The 23363-nt window shown below is 40.1% G+C and overlaps 1 protein-coding gene across 1 annotated transcript; it reads right to left on the bottom strand.

The window, feature by feature from the left end:
* Positions 1-5730: 5730 nt before the first annotated feature.
* vstm4b (V-set and transmembrane domain containing 4b) lies at positions 5731-21575 on the bottom strand. Its single transcript, XM_005721874.1, has 8 exons — positions 21491-21575; positions 19229-19636; positions 10034-10087; positions 9687-9794; positions 9541-9574; positions 9300-9424; positions 6385-6449; positions 5731-5877 (listed from the first exon to the last, which is right to left on the bottom strand). Exons 1-8 carry the CDS (start codon positions 21540-21542, stop codon positions 5752-5754), a joined length of 972 nt encoding a protein of 323 aa, XP_005721931.1. The 5' UTR covers positions 21543-21575; the 3' UTR covers positions 5731-5751.
* Between the last annotated feature and the right edge of the window lie 1788 nt (positions 21576-23363).

Genomic DNA, 23363 nt, shown 5'->3' with positions numbered 1-23363 from the left:
CAATGGCAGATTTGCAGCAGCCAGAATATTTGTTGTAGTGAAGTGATGCTATCATGTCGACATGGACAGAAATCTCTGAGGAATGTTTCAAACACCTCGTTGAATCTACAGCACAACGAATTAAGTCCCAACCCAATACTAGCAAAGTGTAACTACAAAGTTGATGAATATTTGCTATTGTCTTTAGCAGGGAGTTGCTAATACTTTTCTCTCTCTTTTCTCTCCCCCTTTTTTAATGGTTGCTTGCCAGTTGGTGTTTAGAACATTTATTTGCTGAAAAACAGATGCTTGGCGTAGCTGTGAGTGGTGTTTCTTTTAGTGTATTGCCTCTTTGAAATTTTTGACTAATGCCGTTTTCACATCTACTGTATGAACCATAATTGCCACAAACAAAATTTTCTCATTTATTCCTTTCATACAGAACATTAACCTGACCAGCTTTAAGCGTTGTATAATGAAAATGGATCTAAAACCTGGATGGAAGCAGAAGTCCAGAAAAGCTTTCTAACCTCGTTGTTGGGGAATCCTCATTCTGACTTCATCATTTACAACTTTGCACCCCTACTGGCTTCTTACTGCTAGTCTTTGGAAGTCATTGTAGTATGATGTCATTATTGTCAAGAGCTCAGAGGGGTGACAGGCAGCTGGTCGGTGAGCTTGGGCCCAAAAAGCTGTTTCACATTAGTCCTGCTTGGCCTTCACTTCCACACAACAGCAGAGTGAATCACAGCGCTGGGAATTGAAAGTTGCCGTGCAGACTAATAAATCCCATGGTGAAATGTCTCACCAGTAACTGCATGTCTGTCAAACACATCCAAGTGCAAGATGAAGATAAAAATAATGGTTACCAAACAAGAGCACATGACATCATCAGCTACTATTTTAAATACAAGAAGCCTTCCAGACTAACAGCAATTAACATTTTAACTGCTGCAGAGGCAAAAGACTTGTGATGTACTAACAGCTTGAGCCATCATAGTCTTCTGTTTTTTTGTTTTGTTTTTTAAAGTCTACAGAAGGAACCTTGGAAGGAAGGTGATTGGCTGCAGACTCCCATCTTTGCAGGACCTGTACACCTCCAGGACATTGTGGCGTGCAGCTCGGATCTCAGCTGACCCTTCTCACCCTGGACACAGTCTGTTTGACCTGCTCCCCTCAGGCAGGAGGCTCCGGTCCATCCGCACCAGAACCTCTCGCCATAAGAACAGTTTCTTCCCCTCTGCTGTTGGACACATGAACAATAACCATATGACTGTCCCCGCCACTAACACATGACCCTACGCTGTGTTCACTGTATCATTCCATGTTTGGCACTGATCACCACCTGCACTCATGTATCTATCTTTCAACGTAGCACTCTTAATTCTTACTCTCATGTATATATCTCATGCACATATCTTTCCACGTAGCACTTTTAATTCTTATCCCTACTTTTATTTTTTCCATGTCTATTTAAGCGTTATTTATGACACCATGTTTGCACTGAAGCACCGCAGCAATTTCCTAATGTTGTAAACCTGCTCAACATTTGGCAATAAACCCCATTCTGATTCTGATTCTGATTCTGATTGAAATCAAGCGGTCACAATGGCAAATCTGGGGTAACGTGTTCACCCGCAGGCTAACCGACTGCTTCTTCTGAGCCAGCTCTCAGCAGGACCTCCACACTGTGCCAGTGTACTGTGCTTTAGTGAAAACTTTGAAGCCCTGTGGATACTGCCTTTATTTGTTGTACTTACAGAGGGGATTAAAGAGGACGAGATCACCCTTCCAACATGAACTGACTGTACTGGACACTGGATGTTGCTTACAGTTCAGAAGCTAAATCTTAAATTGTCCTTCCTGTGATTTCCACTTGCAGAAGTCTTTCATTACTCTTTTTTCCCTTGCCTTAAGGCCAGTGTAGCTATGCATTACCCTTACCACACAGGATATGTTGGTTGTAGACTATGTTTACTATGTATTGTATTTCTATGGACGGACATGATGGCATGCTCGGGATAGAACGAGCACAGACACACGCAAAGGTTTCTGCTTTAACAATAGGTTTTGTTTGGCTGCTTGACTGGTGACATCAGTTGTTTCTGTTTTAGGAGGTGCCTGCAAACGCTGCTGGCCCGTCCTCAGACATGTTACAAACATCGAGTTGTCCCACAGCTCATATGTCCTATATATCTTCCTTGCCCCATAAATATACATTTTCTCTCGTGTCTTCATTGAAATTCCTCCTTGCCACTCTACACCTCCATCTCTTTACTTAAACAATTTAAAATTTATTTTCCTTACTTATTATGTTTTATTGCCATTGGATCGGTTTCCTACGAGCCATGTACTGACCTGTCTTTTTGTCAACGCCTTGTGTTTGCTCTGTGGGTGAGATATTTTTATACGACCTCTGGGGTTCCGCTTGTCTCTCTCACGCAGCTTCTTTTTCTAAAATAATTTGGAGGCTGCAAGTAAACTAAAGCTAACATTTAAACCTCCCCCTCTCTCATCACAACTCTTTCACCACCACAAGAGTAGCTGACACCCAGTCCCTAACGGCTGTGCCCCTTTCACGTCTACTTTTAATGCTTGCATGGAGGCAAACGTGTGAGCTTTAATCATAACAAGATGCCTTGCTGCACTATGAATTTGTCTATCATTGAATAAATACAAATTTTGTCCTAATGTCGTCACTGGAATCACTTCAGTACCCTCGGGGGTACTAAAACAGGCATTGTGCTAGTGACCTCTCATGCTAAGGTTATGCTCACCTCCAAGAATTAGCAGTTCAGGTTCACCTGCAGGATGCATGTGCATTTGGTTAATTGTTGTGTCGTGATAACAAATAGCTTTCACTCACACCAAAGCAGTTAACACCCAGTTTATATTAGATTTCATTTTTATTTCACTTATTTTTATTCAATATACAGCTGAAAGGTACAAAATGAACATGAGTAGAAATGCTTGAATCTTGATAAATGCAGAGATCAGTGGTGAGCAGAGAGACAGAGGGAAAAGGGGAGAGCACAGAGGCACAATTCACACACATGGTTCTAGTTAGCAGACTCCTATTAAGGACAGTGTGGTCTGGAAGAAACTTTACATTTCACAGTCGAAGGGCATTTTTAAGACACTTCTACTCACCGCTGAAAGGTCACTTTCAGTCATTTCATTTATGCAGGGGAAATGCTCGCTGTGCCATTGAAGCGAACATTAGAGGGCAACGTCGGGAAAGTTGGAGCGCTAACAAAAGTAGAGGTCAGCAGTGGTTTACATAGTAAAGTAATATATAGCCAAGGGAAGAAAACATGTCTGGGTCTATAAGCACCAGCTTGCCTTAAGAATGTGTTGTAGGTCTGCAGTGGTAGGTGAGCTCTTTAGATTTGTTTTGAATTGGCACAGCAGCTCTGGTAAGTCAGCCCTAGGGTTGGCTGATGATATGTATTTCTAATGCTAATACCACATACATGTTCAGCGTTGTTTTTGAAGTGATTCCATTCACCGTGCTATCTCAAACTACTGGTTAAAAGCTGGTACAGCCAACCTTTGATGGCTGGAAATGGAGCAAAACGCCACTTTGAGATGAACTTCAGAGAAGCTTAAAAAGTGACACTAGCAGTCTGAATGCAGAGAACTCTGATAGCAGACGTCTTGGGGGAAGGGAGAGATCAGGTGCCTTTGTGTCTGGGTTTCAAGTTCACTGTTTAAAAAAGCTTTCCTTCGCTTTTCCATGCCTGAGTCCAAAGGATCATTAAATTGAAAAAAAAAGAGAAGGTCTAAAGCACTTTCACACTCAGATTCATGGAAAACGAGAAAGCAAGGAAACCTTAGTGTAGGTATGTGGGATCGTGGCCTAAGTGGCTTTTGGTTCTTATCTGAAACAGCAAATCACCTCAAGATTTAAAATCCGTGACTGGCGTTAATGTGAAACAGCCCAAACACAACTCTTAGTCTGACCCTGACCACAGATCAGGTGTCACAACTGCTGGCAGCCTTGTGAATTTACACTATGTGCCTGTGTAAGTCAGTGATGAGGGTGTTTAGCCTTCATGTAACTCCACCCTTGTATGTATATATAAATGAGTTCATGAGTTGCTAACAGCCTGCTAAGCCGATGTTGGCACCAGATGAAAATAATTGTGTGATCTTAAGTGTTTGCCTGTGGGGGGAGGTCCGAGGGCTGATTACCAGTTTTGTGTCAACTCTTTGGGGCTGTGGTCAATATAAACTGCAGCTTGATACACAAAAACAGACTGAAGACAGATGCTGGGAAGCAGATAAAGCTGGGAACTCACTAGAAAGTAAATCACATTTGATAATGGTGGGCTTTGGGTTCACATTCATAACAACAGATGTCTTTAATTAACTTTTTCTCTCCTTTATAAATCCACTCACTTCAGAATGGGATTTCCAGCTATTCATTGTGGAAGGGAGTGTAGCTGGCCTAAGAAATATCAAAGGCTATCACTGGAGTCATTTTATTGTATGAAGCAAAGCATATAAAACAGGATTTCTTATTTAGATCAAGCCTTCATGCATTTTAGTTTATTCTAAATGACGCCGTTTTAATAAAGTGCATTAATGATTTCAAAGGAACACTTGGGGAAAGGCTTGGGTGAAAAAGACTGATGCTTTGCTCATGTTGTTACATTCAAAGCAGAGAAATTCTGGATTTGCACCCCACCTTGCTGACTACTGCTTTTGCGCCTTTGTCCACTGTCCTTCTACAAATGCATAACTATAAATCTGACTCAAGAGAAAACAATGGAGAAGCCAAGCCAGAATCTTAGGATGGTAAATGTAGCCCTAGCGCATGGCAACGCAAGCCAAAAGTGATGTAATTATTGTTGATGTGCTGACTGGACAGACGGGCTACGGAGAAGATGACTTTCTCTGGAAAATCATGAAAAACGTTGCCATTGTGTACGCACCAGAGGTTTCAGATTTCTTTGGACTGCATTTGAATTTGAAACCTGGTTTGGATCTCATATTTCAGAAACTGTATTTTTGAAAGTTTGTCTTTGCAGCTCAGGAGCTAAGTCACACTGAAAAGCAGAGAGCTAACAGGACCAGCCTGAAATACAACAACACGGGAGGAACAGGAAGTGCTCCTGTGCTCATTACTCTGCCGAAGGAGAAGACCAAAACCAGTTATTAAATACTGGGTGAAATACATGAATCACAAAAGCTGGCATAAAGTGTTTTGTTTAACTATTTGTTTCCAATGAATTCTGCAGTTAAGACGCAACGTTTGCTTGACATGAGCGTATCAACCTTGTTTGGCTTGAAATGACACTTCAAAAGTTATCTTTTTAAAGTCACAAACAGCAGCAGAACAAACCTGACTGTCACTCGTCATGTCAGCTTCACAGCACCTTATTCACTCACTAACATGTAAAGTTTCGTTTCACATATCCAAACCTCCATTTTCTCTTCCGATTGTCATGAGAGACGAATCAGGTCTAAATCAGCACAGAAGTCTTCGATTGCGTTCCCAGGCTCGGCTACACAGGTTTCAATTGTGGGTATAAAAGAAAACAAGAAATAAGAAGTCCAGTAATAAAAAATAATCAGTTTGCACCGTGGTCTCACAAAAAGAAGTTATACAAAAGTTCATATAAAATCATATTTTGCCATAATTTTGAGACATTTTTCCTTCACAAATCATTTAAATATAAAAAACAATACAGACTATAAATAGAAAGTACTTTAAAAAAATTTTTTTTTTTACACAAGGTACAGGTACTAGTGGTGTGTGTGTCTCTCTCATAGCTGCTGTTCTTCGAACAGTATCTGGGCGTACACTGTGCCACTACGTGATGCCTTGGTCTCTGGAATTGGCTTCACCAGATCCAGCTCTGCGTAGGTCAGGTTCTCCTCCACTATCCTTGGCTAGAGATCAAAGAGGACAGAGAAAAATAAAGATGGAGGAGAAGGAGAGAGCTAGTTAGCGGTTAGAAAAGGAAGGCTAGAAAAAAATTATAGAACTGCATGAATACATTACATTACTAAAGATGCTGTAGGGTTTGGTAAATCACTGGTTTTGGTAACTTGGAGCATGCTGTGTGTAAACACCACCCTGCAGCAGTTCTGGGTTGAGGTAACCTAAAATTTAATTACCTCTTCAAGTATTTTATGACATTACCATACCAAGCTGCCACAGAGCCACTTCATGCCAACAGCAATAAAAGATTGGTTATGTGGCACAGTTTTTCTGGCACCTTTGCCCTTAGACATTCTGCTTAACTGTTCATTTAATTTCAAAGTTATATTTAAAAGTTTTTGTCTGCATTGTCTGGTTTTCCACTCTTTTTTCAGTTCAGTTCAGTCCTTGTACCTTACCTTAAACATGCAAAAAAGGACATTGCTAACTGATAATCAGGCATGAATGGTACTCACCAACACTACTTTTCTTGGTTGAGGTTTTAGAAGTTTCGGTTTGTGTGTTTTGTCTCCAATGGGAACTGCACAAGGGACAAGACAAGTTGTTAACTGAGCCAATAGAAGGTAGATACTGTTGTAACTGGGAATATTTGAAGGTCCCAGTTGCATTGCCATGCTTCCCTACAAAAAAGTTGGGATACAGAATGCAGGGATTTGCAAATAACTCAACCCCAATTCAAAATAGTACAAAGACAACCTAGGAACAAGATATTTGTTTCAAACGGACAATATGTTTAGGCCTTCGGGGAGAACTGCATTAAAAACAAGGTCATTCTGTAACACATTACATGGATGCAGGAACACTTCTAAAAAACTTCATCATGTTCTGACCTAAAAAAAGATAAGAATCAGTTAACTTGTCAGCACAGTTCAGAGCCACTATCTGTATGGGGAGTGCATTTGTGTATTAGTGTATGGTTAATGGCCCCATTAATTCATTAATTTCTCTCTCCCCAACCAGTTGCGGCAGATGGCAGACATTTTATATCACAGCAAGACAACCCTAAACTACGTTCATCTATCTTATAACAGTGTGGCAACATTGCTTGGTAATAAAAAAGCAGCAAAACCCACTGAAAGCATGTGGTGGAGTAGCTAACATAAAATTACGCAAAATTATTAAGGCACAAAAGACACAAAAGACACAAAAGGAACGCATTTCAGTTTTCAAAGTTACTATAATTTCTGTAATTTGCTGATAATTGTCCTAAAATGTTTCTAAACTAGGAATTCTGGTCATTCTAAAATCTTTTTTAAGACCTAGGCAGAGTGAAAATCCATAATAACTTTTTTTTTTTACCTATCATTGGAAAAATTATCCATAGAATTCCACTTGCTAATTAAGAAGTGAATTTGGTGTGACTCAGCATTGGTTTAAGAGTGGGAACATGTTCCCAGCTAATTTAAGGAAACCGCTCCATAACTAAGTGTATATGAGGAATACCAGTGTATTTTCATATTTAGAAATCTATGAGAACAACATGAAGTCAGAGCAAACTTTTAAGTTGGGATTTTTCTTACAGTCATGTACAAAGAAACAATCTTCACAGAACTCTGTACAGTCCTCTGAAAACATTATGCGCACCCCATGATTTAGTAGCTCGTGGAACCACCTTTAGCTGCGACAACTTGAAGTAATATTTTCTATATGACTTCATCAGTCTCTCGCTTTGATGTGGAGGAATGTTGATCCACTCTTCTTTAGAACGTGGTGACAGTTCATTAAGGTTTGCAGTCTTTTGTTTATGCACAGCTCTCTTAAGGTCCTGCCACAGCATTTACTGTGTGGAAGCCCGGTCTTTAACTGTACAATTACAATTCTTTTCGTTTTCAGCCGTTCTGTTGTGTAACTCAATTTTGACAAGCTTTAGCTGTCAGGCAGATGACCTCCATTTGGCTCTAGAATACTGGTTTATAGAGTTCATAGTCAACTCAACAAGTGAAAGTTGCTGTAAATAATTATTATAATATGATGTGTTAAATTTGTTTAGATCAGAGGAATAAGGTGTGTTTTAGTTTGGCTTAGCTGTAGGCCTGAGAGTGTGTGTAATTGTTTAGAGAGAAAGGAATTTATGGACACTGGGGGTCTGCCTGCCATAGAAGGAGACAGGAAGCTACAGTTGGGTGTTGCTGATGCTGATGCTTGTACCTTTAATAAAACTCATAACTGTTATAAACTTAGAAGTAGGTTTGTAGGAGACTCTCCACCTTATCTGTAAATGTAAGACAACAAGAGGCCAATGGCCCAGTGGATGCAGAGTGGGGGTCTCAGTGTTTGTAATATGTTAACTCTGTTTTCTATGTTGTGTAGAGAAATTTGGTGTAGCTCGGGTGAGGAGATTACTTTTATGACCGACAGGAAGTCACGTACGCAGAGACACACACAGTGCTTTGACTGTTATGACGCACCCACACCCACATGCACACTCACTCACGTGCACTCACATAGACACACGGGTACGCGCACACACAGGCACTCACGTGCTCGTGCATACACACAGAGACACAGAGTTTGCAGTACACCATGGGGGTTTTAGGATGGGGTCGCTTCTATAAAGCTGACTGTAACAAACAAAGGAGTGGAAGATTTGCAGAGGGACACCGGCCTTGCACGTCTCCCCTTCTAGAAGATGCATGCTTAAATGAAGATGAATAAAGATGAATAAAGGTTTTTGTGAAAATGACTACTGAGGTCCGGTGCCGTCTCTGGATGCCTCGAGGAATAAAAGAACCGGGGTGAAACTGATTTCGTAACACTGCCCAGACCCTGTAGTTACAAAACAAGTCATGACTCTTCCACCACCTTGCTTCACAGCTGGTATGTTTGGTTTTCTTTTGGCCAACATTTCCATATGGTTTAGTCTGGACAAAGGACATTGTTCCAGAAGTCTTATAGTTTGCTCACATGCAGCTTTGCAAACCTAACCTGTGCTCCCATGTTCATTTTAGAGAGAAGGCGCTTTCAGCTGGCAGCCCTTCCAAACTGTCAGAATTTTAACATTTAACATGCTCACAGAGGCTTGTAGAGACTAACATATAGATCTTGCATTTTTGGGAATTTGCTAGGATACTTGTTCCTGGGAATATTGTGATGTGTTACTAAAATGCCAGAATTTCTGCATTTCTAGACGTGGTCACAATTGCTGATCAGTTAATCAAATGTATTTAATGAGCAGAATGTGCCTGCTACCTATCTTCTTAATTCCCATGGGAGCACTAAGGGTCTACTTAGATTTTCACAACTATATGTTCTGCTATTGCAGAAATTATAATATAAATATAATATAAATATCTGTACGACTAATTTTAAGTATTCACTCAAGTTTTCCAGCATGTTTTAGAAAACATTAAATCAGCAAACTTGTGATTACCTTTTGCCGGTATCTCTGGTGGTATCTCCTCTTGGTAGTCTCGGCTCCTTTTCTTCCTGTATCTCCTCTCCTTCTTTGGTAGAGCAGGAGACACACTGATCACACTGGTGACTGTTTCTCCTGAGCTGTAGTGGAATCACATTAGCAAAGGTTCAGTTTATGTGAGTAATAGTTGTTTTTTTTAATTATTATTACAATTTTGTAGATTTTTTTTAGAGATGGCTTGCTCTTAAACCTTTACCTGTTTTGCGGGCTTTTGACCAAGTGGTAATTGTCTGCAAAGACAATATCGGACTGTTATTTGAAAAAGATGAAATCATAGACAAAAAGAAGAAAACGGCAACGTCAGAAAGAGTTACAAGAAGACTAGACTTTAATGCTGCTGACCTTTTAGCCTCTTCTTCCTATGTATGTACTGGCAGGTCACTGTCACGGTGAACATGCACATGCACAGCAGACCCACTGAGCAGATCAGCACTGCACACAGGTACACATCTGAAAAACACAAACAGGCATGCACCAGTCCAACACTGCAGGAGCCTGTACTGTAACTTTAACTGTGCACAAAAATGTAAATGGAAGAAAAAATGAGAACATGTTTGGCCAAACTATTTCAAGGTACTGGAGTACATCCTTTGGGTTGGGCTATTTTTATCTACCAAGGACTATACAGTGCCAGTTCACCACACAAATGCAAACACACACATTCACAGACTAAAAATATCTGCACTTACCTTCAAACAAGCTCCACAGACTTTCTTTGGCCTTGGTGGCCGGTAGGACATGCACTACAGTGAAAATGAGAGAAAAGAAACACATGAAGTCCGTAGTCATCACTGTGGGTTCCCTGCTGCCTGATTACACACCGGCTCGAGTTTAAATAAAGCTAATTGCAGGAGGACAGGGAGTCTATTTTGGCCTCCTCCCTGCCTGATTTTGTCTCTGATTCACCGTCCACAGTTCAAAGACTAAACATCTTATTGAGTCAGACATTAGTGCAACAGTTATGCATCTTTGCAAACTTTCACCTCACACTGAGACATAATCCAACGTTAAGAAAAGGGCAACCTCTGCACACTTTGGCTAAACACGTCGCCTCAGGCTTGTTTCTTCTCTAACATGGGTTGTTAAGTTTCTCGTCTCCAGACAAAACATCACAATTGTCCCAAGTAGCACTGGGCTTTGTGTGGCCAGCATACGTCATTGTATAAAAAGCTTTGAGTGCTCAGGTAGAGTAGAAAAGTACTGTATAAGAACAAGTCCATTTAACATTGAACATATTTCTAGTGAGTATTTCCTGAACTTGATGATGGATCATGAAATAAAATGAAATGCATTGATCTATTCCGAAATTAGCATTTATCAGTAACCAGTATTATATCATTAGCGCAGTATTTAGCTTTTAGTTCCAGATTGGTGAATATAAATGTTAAAAAAGTATCTTTTTGTGAGTTCTTTGCAACACTCCATCCAATCAACTGGAAGCTTTTAGAAATTGTTGTTGCTGTGAGTAGCTTACATAAAGCAGCTGAACAAGTGAATTTAATGTCTGTTGACTTGACTAAGTTGATTGATTAGCTAGTAGGCTAATTAACATTAGCTCCATGAGCTAGAAACTTGGTCTCTGGGCCTTCCCAACTTAGCTCAGTAAATTAAATAGTGTCAAGTATGTTTGATTTTATGTATGTGAATGTATGTGTAAACATACACATATGTACAAAACATACATGTATATAGTATTCTTGTACAGTGTGGGGTTTACTCTTAATCTGTGTAAGTTGATGTAGCTACTGCGTCCATTCGTTCATGAAATCCTTTATGACGTTTCCTGTTACTGGGTTGGTGATTTGAAGCAAGATGTGAGAAGTAAGGTGAAGATCTGAGTCTGAAACCAAATATTAATTGGCTTGTCGATCACAAGTCAATAGATGATAACTATATCCTGGACATTCTTTTCTGAAAATAAGGGTGACTAATTTTTTTCAAAATTAACTTAATGTTTTATTCCTTATTAAGTAACTGAGCCCATAAATTAACAAGAAAAGTGCTTGATAAACTCATCTTTGAGGGATCTTTTTTGTAATAGATTTCTATAGGACCGGAAGTCCTTTTGAAGTCACAGATAACGCCCCCTAGTGGCTATTTGAAAGGACACATCTTTAAGGCAGTTCCATTTTGGCTTTCATTTTCAAACCCGGAAGTTACGTCCATATTTGTTTTTACTGTCAGAAAATGTTACACCACCAAAAATTAAAAATAACCATGAATGGAGAATGAATGCATGTGTAATTTGAATCCAAGACGTGCTGTATGTGTCCAAGATGACAGAGAAAACATGTTTCCAATGCTCCACATGAAATTTCACCCCACACACTCACTCATTTCTCCACCCCATCTGACCACAGGAGTCTTAACACTGGTGTACTTTTGCTGGGCTGGTGGCAGGAAGCTTGTGAAGTGACACCCACCAGTGCATCTTGAAATACTCTAAACCACCAGCAGCTGAGGACAGGCAGGCTCTCCACAGGCTTTCCCACAGGCACACTGGGTAACTGACAAATAAGCAAGTATGGAAATAAGCATACCTCAGATAATCCAGAAGCCAAAATATCTATATGCAATGTTTTCAGGATTTTTTAAATTTTATTTCTTCAGATTTTGGCTTCAGAAAATTCATAAATATTGGAAGAAGCAGCTGTGTGAAACAAAAAATGCACACAATCACAAATTTCACCATTAGAAGATGTCAAGTATGACAGAGTAGTAAGAAGTTTACAAGAAAGTCTGAAGTCAGAGAAAAGAGTTTCTGCAAATGCCACATGGTTTAAGATCTGAATTTCTCTAACATGATACCTTTACAGAATGTAAAACTGCAGATGGCACAAATGTTTAAATGCACAAACCAGCCACGCTAGATCCTTCCCAGTCTGCAGTAAGCTGAACTGTGCTTTTCATGCCCTGTGTAGTCATTGAAGAGTTTAGACTGAAGCAGTGGTCCTCAGACTGTTTGTACCTTTGTATTTAGTCACCATCTGTGAACCCACTAATCCTAGACTGACCGTATGTGACCTACATTCTGCTGTTTGGAAACACAGCCGTTGAACTTTAAAAAAAGAAGAAGATTGGATAACTATTGGATTATAACTGTCAGAATCTAAACCTGTGATGAAAATAATAATATCAGACTCACTCTTCTGTCCAACTTCCTTTGACAGTTTCCACTGTCAGATATATATTCATTCTGATACCTCGCTGGCTACTTTTAATGCATGAACACAGATATTAATATACAGCAGTGCCTCGTTTATCGCGGGAGTTACGTTCCAAAAATAACCCGTGACAGGTGAAATCCGTGAAGTAGCCACTTAATTTTTTACAATTATTATAGATGTTTTAAGGCTGTTGTTGTGATTTGGCGCTGTATAAATGAAATTGAATTGAACTGAATGGAGATTAACTCCTAAAGCAACCATCAAATGACCTGTTTGAGCTGCTAATGACCAAAATAATTACAATGAGACCTTCAGTGCTTCATTGTATATCTCTTCCACACCAGTTTCATCTGGTGACAACAAACAACCTCCCACAAATACTCACCAATTGGTCGTGACCAGTGGTCACCAGGGTGTTTCTGACTAGTTTTTAGGCCTGTGTGACTGGAGGTTAGCAATCAGTTCCACAGTTACTGCCAGTAATGTACACTGTACAGTTTGCCTCCTATGTAATATGCCATATTTTATATGGTAACACTAACACTAAAATTAAATTTTCCCTACTATCACCTTTGCTCATGACGAGCATAAAGTAGCATTAGTAAATAATGATAAATAAAACCAAAAGTCTCTGAGATCCAACAACAGCAAAAACACTTATGAGCCAAAACAGCGTCTCACAGTGAGCTGCTAATTTTCTCAGTCAGATATTTAAAGCAGCCAAAATAAATGGCAGCTGATTTAATATAAATGCAAGCCCTGCCTTCATTGTAAATTATTCACAGGCTCAGTCTTGATAACATCTCTGACATTTATGTGGGTTTTTGTTTTTGCCTCACGTTCGGTGTAGCTCTGTCAGTGCAGATGCACATGCTGGAATAATCAGAAACTGGATAAATCTAGAGTGCTGTATGCCATAAAACTGCCTTTTATCCTCATATTGAGAATGTCTTCATCCTAGTGCAACTTTTGAAAGGCTCCATCACGCTACAGTGGAAACATTCATCACTCTCCTTTTTTCGTCTCTCAGAGGCTCGGCGTTGTCTTCGGCTGCCAACTGTCTTTCAGAGTTGTGGATCTTTTTGTGCACCAACAAACCCAACACTGTAAACATCAATACACAGACGTAGACCAGACTGAATAATGATCCTCTGTGACTAAATCCATCACAGAGGATAATTTACTGTATTATAAATGACCAGAGATGAATGTAAGTACACAGCCACATTGTGTGTCTAAACAAAGGTTTGAAAAATGCTTTGAATAATAAACCCTTTAACTTCCTGTTGTCTCTATGAATCTTTTCTTCTAAGAGTCAGTCTGTACACTTGTTCACTGTGTCCCCATGTCCCCTTTATGGACACAAACATAGACATACTTTGTTGGCTTCTTAGTCATATGTCCCCTCATAGAAAGAGCTATAAAAATATGTTTATGGTTCTAATTTTCATTTTATTTTTCCTTCGTTCCGACTAAACCCATACCACATCCGTGTGCCATGTACCTCTAGTTAGCTCATATGGCCCATATGTTTTACAAAAATACCTAAGAGTACACTTAGTTAATGCCAAGACGAGACCGTGCCCACGTTCTACACTGCCCTAAGTTTTTCTACAAAACCCTGCAGCCTTTCTGGGTGTGTTCTTTTTAGCAGTATTAAGCAGAGTAATCGGGATTTTGTTTGTGTGAGATTGTGGAAACACCTGGTCACCTGATGTTATCCCAGCATAAGAATTCCATGAAATTTGATGAAATAGAAGTAATGGTGAGACTTTACTGAAATGTAATACACGATGAAAGCAGTGGGATTATTCTTCCTAAAAAGGAGAGTTTTTGTTTTTTATGTCAAGTCCACCACACCAGCAGCATTATGAAGCACTGCAGGCAGCCATCAAACTAATGGAATATTTTCTGAGTTTGCCAACAATTCTGAAGTGTGCCAGAGAGGAAAAATGGAGGAAGAAAGACTTTAATAAGTACATGAGTAAGTAGCAGCACCAGGAATCTACAAGTCTGATTAGCAAATTGTGACGAATGTGTAAATAAAACAACTTTTTTTGCTTGAAAGGGCTCCATTCACAGACATATCAAAGCTTGTTAGATGTCACTGGCTAGATGCGAAGAATAGCGCTCCAGAATAGATGAAGTATAACAAAGACAAAAGTCTACATAAGGAAGTTGAATGGACAGCAGAGGCATGAAGAGCCAAGAAGGCAAGCGTTTGTGTTGCATGTGCCTCTGGTTTCTGACTTTCAGTCACTTTTAGGTTAGCTATAAGCAACAGAACTATTAAGATTAATGTTTAGCGAAACATTTTTTCAGAACATTGTTGTTTGCCTTATTACATTACTGTTATAGAGCAATCTTCACCTTTCAGCAGGAAACGTTTCCATTTTATTGGTTCTGATTTATTGACAGCAGTGAGATAAACAGATCGAATCTGAGTACAGTCTATTGTGTCTGTTAAAAAAGAATTCTATCGAACTGCCCTGTATGCTGAAAAGTTTATGCTACTGGGTTTCCAGTGTCTTAAATGCCAAGAGTCTCTGGTCATATGTAACAAGTAAGGCGAGAGTCCACCCTAATGTAACAAAGTGGAGGCAAATGCATGTCGAGAAAACTGCCCAATGCTCATAAAAATTGCAAAAACTCATGGTCTACATCTCAGTCTCTATGGGCCTCAGTTAGTATGTTAAACATGACAGTTTATGACAGCGTGCTTAGAAAAAAGCTGAACACGTATGGCTTGTTTTGAAAAGGATGCCAGGAGAAACCCTGTTCTCTCTAAAAAGAACAGGACAGCACAGCTTAGCTTTACAAAGCTACACCTGAACAAACCGCAAAACTTATGGAACAATTAACCGTGGATAGATGAGACCAAAGTGGAGATGTCTGTCCATAAGGCACAGCACCACGTTCTGTGCAAACCAAACACAGCATATCAGAACAGCCACCTCATACAAACTATCAAGCACAATGATGGACGGGTAATGATTTGGGTTTTTTCTTTTTCAGCCACAGGACTTAGGCACCCTGCAGTCTCTGAGTCGATTATGAAGTTTTATGTATGCCAAAGCACTCTAGAGTTAATTGTGAGGCTGTGTTTTCAAAGCCAAAACTGGGTCATTGAACAGGGCAATGATCTCAAGCACAGGATCAAATCCTCACAGGAAGTGATGCACAGCTAGGTGGTGGTGAGAGATCATAGAAGGTAAATGACAATCCATGTCTTCAGATGACTATGGATATAATAACCATTGATGATTGAAAGGGGGCAGAATTCAAGATAAACTTTTCTCTACTGCCAGATGAGCATGTGAAGTGACTACCAATGACACTGAAGAAAACCGGGTCATAAATACATTAGACGGTTACTTTAGCAACCGGAGCGACCAGCCGTCAGCTTCAAAAGCGAAGTGCAAAGAGTTCCAGTGTTCACACTGCTTAAGAAAGAAAAAATAACACATTTTACTGAACTGAAGTCATGTTCTAGAGGAAGAGTGGTCGAAATAATAAATTTATACTAACTTTACATTCCAGTATAAAAGGCCTTTAGGTGACTGCTGTGTTTTGGCACTAATAAAAAAAAAACTTCATTTAAATCGAGTCTCATAGAAAATGGTCACTTATCACAGTTACTGCTGCTAAAGGTGTTTCTACAAGCTGTTGAATCATGAGGTGTACTTGCCATGTCCTAATTGCAGTATTGAAAAATGACACAGTAAGCTTCTTTATTATTATCATCACTCAAACCATGATGGAATGGAGCTTCCTTGGATGAAAATAGCTCCCCACATCCTCAACCACAAAAGGTTAAGAGCCCAACATGAGCCTGCTGCCCACTCGACTGTCATTGTAAATGAATATTCAAGCTCTACCTTCCTGAGCACAGCTATCTCTTGTTCCATTTCTGCTGAGTCTCTCTGGGCTTCCTGTCTGTTCTACTTTAGGGAGGGAAACTCAATCTCAAGGCCAGTGTCAACAGCTCTCAATAGGGACTCCGTGTCTGCTTCGCCCCAGACTTGGCCACAAAAGTCACAGCCTGTAGGAATGCATTCATGGAAAATGCGGTGATCAAAATGTGAGGAGGAAGACACCGTATGGTTATAAATTTAAAATGGAACTGTATTCGGATAAAACACTCTGACTCAACTGATTATTTCAATAAACTATTATTTTCAGAATGATAATTTCAAGTGCTTTGTCCACTTTTATGAGACCATGAAGAGTGGACGAGTGTCGACTTGCTAGTGACACTTATTATTTACAGTATATTGCTATATTTAGCTTATAGATGTCGCAGGTGAGACAAGAACAAATAAGAGATCAACAGAAACTGCTGAACGGTTTCTGCAAATCTGGCACAAATTAAAAGCAGGGAAGAAAAACTCCTTTTAAAGATTCTTCTGGTTTTTATGAAAGCGAGTGGATTTCTGAGCAGTATCTGGTACCACTGAATGTGTCATCCATTCCATTATGTGAACGTCTCATGTGGTAGCAGTGGAAACCTCACTACTTTCTTGCTGCTCTGTCTCCACGATCATTTAGTCAGTCACAGCCGCAACTTGTTGAGACGGAGGATCGGATCCTTTAATCGGCAGGCTTCTTCACTAACCAATGACATTCCCCCTCCCAAATCTAAAGCAGGATTATGTTTTTGCTCACTAAACCCACTTCAGCAGCCTCTTCAGCCTGATGCATTACATCATCCAGCTATGGTTACACACTACTGCTACTGTTGACACATAATGACCCCTTTAGGTCAAATAGCTATCACAGTTGACATTAACTTGAGTCTCTTAAAGTCTGTAAGTTTATGAATGTCACCAATTTACTTTAAGCCCTTAGTTGGAGGCTTTTGTGACCCCTTCAATTTTCTGCCAGATGCAGTCCAAGGTAGTGACAGTGTTTTGCTGCTGCCAGTGGATTATCTTTGTAGACAAACCTACAACAGCTTAAACATTTTTTTTTAGATGAACTATTAACAAACCTGCATTTCTCATTGCTTGTGTTGTGGTTGTAGAGATAGCTGTCAAGCCTCCACCCTCCACTATCAAAAGATTTCAAGACTTTCTAAGAGAAACTGTGCCGTGATGCTGCAAGCCACAAACATTCCCAAATGTTTTAGGACAATTTCCACATCCTCCAAAATTTAAAGATCATTTATTTTTCCATCAAATACATTCGACATAAACTGTAATTTTGCTAATCCTTTATTCCTTAAACATAAGGGGCACTGTGTGTGCCCACTAAAATGGATGGATGTACAAAGTGGGCATTCAATTTCAAACTCTGGATTCACAAATGGTTGCAGAGGAGTCTTTGTGAAAGCATATGCGAAACTGGTTTAACATGCACACGTGTTGAAGTCTACAACTTTTCAAGGATGTAGACTGTAAATGCAGCAATATGCTTTTGTGAACATCACCCAGTGTTTTCAAGTGTAACCTTTTCATCTGAAGTTGATTTGGATCTTCAGTGTGGCAGTTTTAACAGGCCACCCAATGTGAAGTTCCAGCCCAGAGTTACACAGTTTCTTAACAAACCACTAACTGAGGAACGACTCAGACGCCTGTGTCTCTGCCTGCTAATGAGTTGCTTGGACCATTTTCTGAATCATTTGAAGTTTATGAATCGCAACTAAATACTAGCTGTTAGCAGTGTCTAATGATAAGTTACTATATTCAGTATAGGACTACCCACTTTTTGCTTCCAAAATTGCATCTGTCTGTCCTATGTATTTATTATGATTATTTCAGGTAACAGTCCCGGGTCTTCTTTCTCATATTTTTAGTGTAATCATGCGGCACATGTTTTAAGTTGGTGAAAGGTCTAGAACACAAACCCAGACTCAGTGTCCGGATAGTTCTACAGTGAAGACATGCTGTTACAATAGCTGCAGTGTGCAGTTCAGTTTTGTCTCCCATCTAGATCAAGGATGTGATCTAGATGGGAGCATACGTTGCTGTAAAAGCTGGATATTTCAGCACTCATGCTGCCTTTCCAGATATCCAAGAAGCCAGTTCTATAGGCACATACATCCCTATCAGAGATGCAGGCTCTCCTCTTTGGAATTTTAAACTTTGATTAATCTGACCACAGAACACTCTTCATGTTCAGAAACAGTGATTTCTGCACGTCCGTGGAGTGATTTGCTTGACAGAATCATGTCTGTTTTTAATGCATTGATGCCTGAGGTCTCGAAGACCACAAGCTTCTAATATTGATTTTCAGCCTTGTCACTTGTGCACAGAGATGGATGTTCTCCAGCTTCTGGGTCTTTTGATCATAGTATGTACTGTAGCTCATGAGATATTTAAAGTCTTTGGAATTTGCAGATACATTTGTCAGCTATACACTGATGAACCTGTTCCCATCTTTACTTCTGAGAAACTAAGATGCACTTTTCATACTCAGTAATATTACTGACCTGTTGCCAGTTAAACTTTTTAGCTGCAAAATATCCACTGTTGAAAGTTATTGTTATCCATATGACCTAAAACTGGGTGTTACCATTGGGAACCATAGTTTGGATTGGAGCATCCCTTTGATTAAATCTATAAGCACCACTCTCACATTTACAAAGGTCCATATGTATTGACTCAGTCAATGGATCTGATTCTAATATGGTGGTTTGTAAATCACTTATAAATTATCAAATCTCAAACAGTAACTATAACTACAGGGAAGTTCAAAGATAGCAAACCAAGCCCTCACCTCTGAGCTCAGTAGCAGCAGTGTAGTTGGATGAAGCTTTCCAGCGAGCCTGATGCTTTTTAAACTCCTGCACCCGGCACATGTAGAGCCCCCGGTCCCCCTCGGACACGTTCAAGATAACCAGCTCAAAGATCTTCCCCTGTTTCACCACTGTCAGCTTCATCTTTGGCCATGGGAAACTTTTTGTGTAGTTGCCATAGAAACGCTCCTTCCTCATATTGACACGGGCGATGAGGAGTTCGTCTTCTGGTTGATCCGTGCCCGCCGGTAGAAAGGTCCATTTAACCACAGGTAACGCTGTGTTGCGACGTCGCTGGGAAACAACACAAGTAAGTGTGATATTTTCTCCCTCCTGGGCCACCGTGAAGGGAGAAGGGGTGATGGTGGCGTTGATGGCCAAACACAGATCTGTAGAAGTAAGTAAGAATTACAGCATATATTATTTGGACTGTTGGATGCCATTGGCTGCAGGTTGTTTAACAAAAACAATTGTGGCTTCTGTAAAATAATTCAGAATTTAAGTGATTAAGATTAAGTTAAGGAACATTGTGCAGAATTCAAGTCTTTGCAGAGATTAGTTGTTCTAATGTAAACTTGCTTACTTATGAACACGTTCAAAAAGCCATCTTTAAAGTAAACATTTCAACTTGCACCAATGCATCTGTAATCTTTTAGTAGCAGTATCTTTTTAATGTGCTGTAATATAAAACATCACTTCATGGAATTACGTGCAATTTACAACATTTTTAAACTTTTTTTTGCTGTTTTTTTCTCTGTTAAGTCACTCAGCATTGACCCATGAATCATTCGAGCATAAAGGAGGCACCTGAGCCACTGTTGTTTTTATGTGTAACACCTAAGTAAGTTTAGGCACCTTGGTACCCATAGCAACATAATTTGTTCTCATTTCTTTAGCTAAACCTTTGAAAAAATGCCAGAAAAAAAAGTTTGACAGGCAAAAACGTAAATATTTTTTGCACCAATAAGGTGATTCCCAAAGAGCAACACGAGTGTGATATTTAAAAACCTGCCATATATTGGCATGGAAGAGTGTTCTCAAACAAATTTAGGTAAACTGGAGGAGAAAAGTGTCAAGCTTAGCAATGATCTGAAGCAGATGAACGGTGGTTCAACGGTGGCTGTGAACGTTATTAATTTGGACCCAGAACTGACTAATAACGTGAGTCTATTGTGAACAACTTTTAAAATGAGACGCTCAAAGTCACTGCATCGCATCAAAAGATCATAAAAGTGCTCTGAAAAAAGTTTTAGTTTTGGGGGGTCAAAGCTGTACCGTTCACAAAAAGTGTAAAAAGTGTCCATATTGTATCAAATGTAAGTGTGGGCAGCCTAGTGTTATTCATCAGTAGAAGAATACATCAGTGCATAGTTGGCTTGAATTTAGCTTTTGATAGTAAATACACTGAGAAAGAACAGCCATGAGCATCACAAATCAGAGATTTAGCTCTGATTTGTGATGCTCGTGGCTCATGGCTCATGGCTACACACTCCACAGTGAGTTTGTTGTTGCTCAGCAGCTTTCTTCCCTCTCAAGCTGACAGCAGTGTTGTTTTTGGCAGCTGTGATGACATACGTGGGATGATGGTTGAGGAACAAACTTTACTGCTGCTCGTGTTGTATGGCATTATATATGACACTTCTGCTTTTGTCAACTTTGGGCACATTTCACAATCCCCATTTTCCACGACACGCAAGCGTTTTACTGTCAAACAAGTCACATGCTTTGAGCGCAGTGCATAATTACAATCAGGGCTTTTCCCCCCAGTTTTGTCTTTTATTTGGTCTTGAGTGACAGAACAAAACAAGGAAAATATAGCTTAGAGACTGTAAAGTGCTGCTGCTGTGATGAGTTACTTAAATCGCCTGAAAAGAATGTGGAGGTGAAACTGTAAACTCTGTTTTACTTTCAAACACACACACAGGAAAACCACCAATTTTCACTCTGGAATTCCCTCCAATCTGTGCAAAGATATGCCGCGTTGATAAACTGTGTATTCTATTGATAACACACTCTCTAATCACACAAAGCTGCAGAAACTGGACAAAGACATGAAGTGCTGAGTTTGAGTCCACAAACTTTCTGAGGTAATCGGGAACATTTTTCACCACCTATTTATCCATCACTCTAAAATCTTTCCCGATTTTGAGATGTTTTCATCTAAGTTTCTCTGAAAAACAGTGGAAAGCATTTTGTCTCCACCACATCCACTTTGACATGAAGCAAAGTAAACTTTTTCCTACCTGCAAACAGAACTCGGGTCAGGAAAGCCAAGACCACAGAGGAGATCTTCATTTTCCACAACTGCAACCTCCATAAACTCTCAGTTAAATGCATGTGAAGAAAAGAAGCCCCAGGTTTCCTCCTCCTCTTCTTCTCCTGCGCCTCCGCCTCTCCAGCTGAGGCGTGTAACATGACACACTGGACTCTCTGTTTCTAGTCAGAACCTCCCCTAATCCCTCCCACTTATGTCACACTCAGTGGGACCACATTTGGCAGGCTCACATGAGCACATTTGCACATATAGAAACAAGCAGGTGAGCATATGTGTGTGTGTGGGTGTGTGTGTGGGTGCATGTGCATGCACCATCTCTGGTTCTGGTAGGAGGACTGGGAAATGTAATTTCCTGTGCAGGAAGGAGGGTGGGGAGGGGAGTGTTGTTTAGGTTGACGCTGAGCAAATCACACTTCCAGCTGTGGAGGACAGTGGCCACAGACCTCAATCAGGGCTTTTATTTTAGAACACACACACACACACACACACACACACACAGAAGAAGGAGGGGGAGGGTTGGTTGCAGACTCTGTGTGCGGGAATCTTTGCATTAATTCAATTTTTCCTAAAGCACTTCACTGGGGCAGTAGTTCGTCCTGCTTTCACAAAGATCCCCAGACACTCGTGTTTAATATTGTGTCTTTGCAGGTCTGTGTGTGTTCATATCTCGAAATTCTGTAATTTTGTGCTGGTAACAAGATCGCCTATGAATTTTTGTACATCAGTCTTTCTGCTTGTTTGGACTGTTGGAACACTTTGCCGGCTTTTATCAAACCTCAGAAAGCAGCGCTAGGATGATCTGGGACATTTCTGATTTGTAGATAAAGGACTGAGGCCTCTTTAAGTGCTCCTGGTCTGGCGACAGTTTGACCAGCCTGGATGTTCCTCTGACAAAGACGCCCCCACTTTGCGAAAGCTCTAGAAGCTCCTGGAGTCAAAATGTTTGGCCAGTCACAGAATATGCAATAAAATAAACAAGTTAAGTACACACACATATAAATAATCTAAAGATTTATATTCTCACAAATGTCTAAAGTGTGAATAAAAATATTGCAGTGGTTGAGCCAAAGGGAGAACAAAGCAGACCATCCAACCCAACCCATCAGCTGGCTTTGTTGAGTATGCTGAGAATGATGAGTAAGAGCTTCAAATGTGTGAATCTCTGCTCCATAGAGAGTGATACAGAGTATCAAGTAAACAAGATGCATACATTAGAACCATGCCACAACCAGCAGCACATCTCCTTCTAATCTTAATGGAAAAGGTGTAACTTCCAACACTTTCAACTTTTTTCCCCCAACAGTTTCTTTATAAGAACTGAAAGAGCTCGGGGACACTGGCCAGGGCAGTTTAGAAACAAAACAAGCAAATGGCTCAAAGACCCTAAAATGGATAAACGGATAAAAGTGGGTCCATTTCTGCAAACAAACCCTTTCACTCACCAGCCCTTTGATTCAGTTCATTGCCTGTTAGCAAACAGACAGAGTATAAGCATACGGTGCAGGTCTATAAATGATATGTTTCTGCAGAGTATTGAATAAATAGGTGAAATGAGAGCTCAATATTCTTATAATGTTCCAGATGTTCCTAGTTTTCATCTGGGTGAAAGTGCAAAAGTAGTTCAGTGACTGTGTAGTAAACATTGTGACTTCAGGATTGACAACATCTGCATGTTATTACTCCGTGTCTGTGTGTAAGGTTTCCAGGATATTAGACGGGGTTTTTAATGAGTTCTTCATGTGCCTCTGAGCTGGAAAAGGCAATCCCACAAACTTGGCAAAAGACTCAGACAGATTTGGGTGATATGGATCTTATAGTATGGACATGGAAAAATGCCAAAG

Source organism: Pundamilia nyererei, unplaced genomic scaffold (genome assembly GCF_000239375.1).
Source record: "Pundamilia nyererei isolate P.nyererei 1_Seehausen unplaced genomic scaffold, PunNye1.0 scaffold00005, whole genome shotgun sequence".
NCBI lineage: Eukaryota > Metazoa > Chordata > Actinopteri > Cichliformes > Cichlidae > Pundamilia > Pundamilia nyererei.
This window is presented reverse-complemented; position numbering and strand designations above follow the sequence as displayed.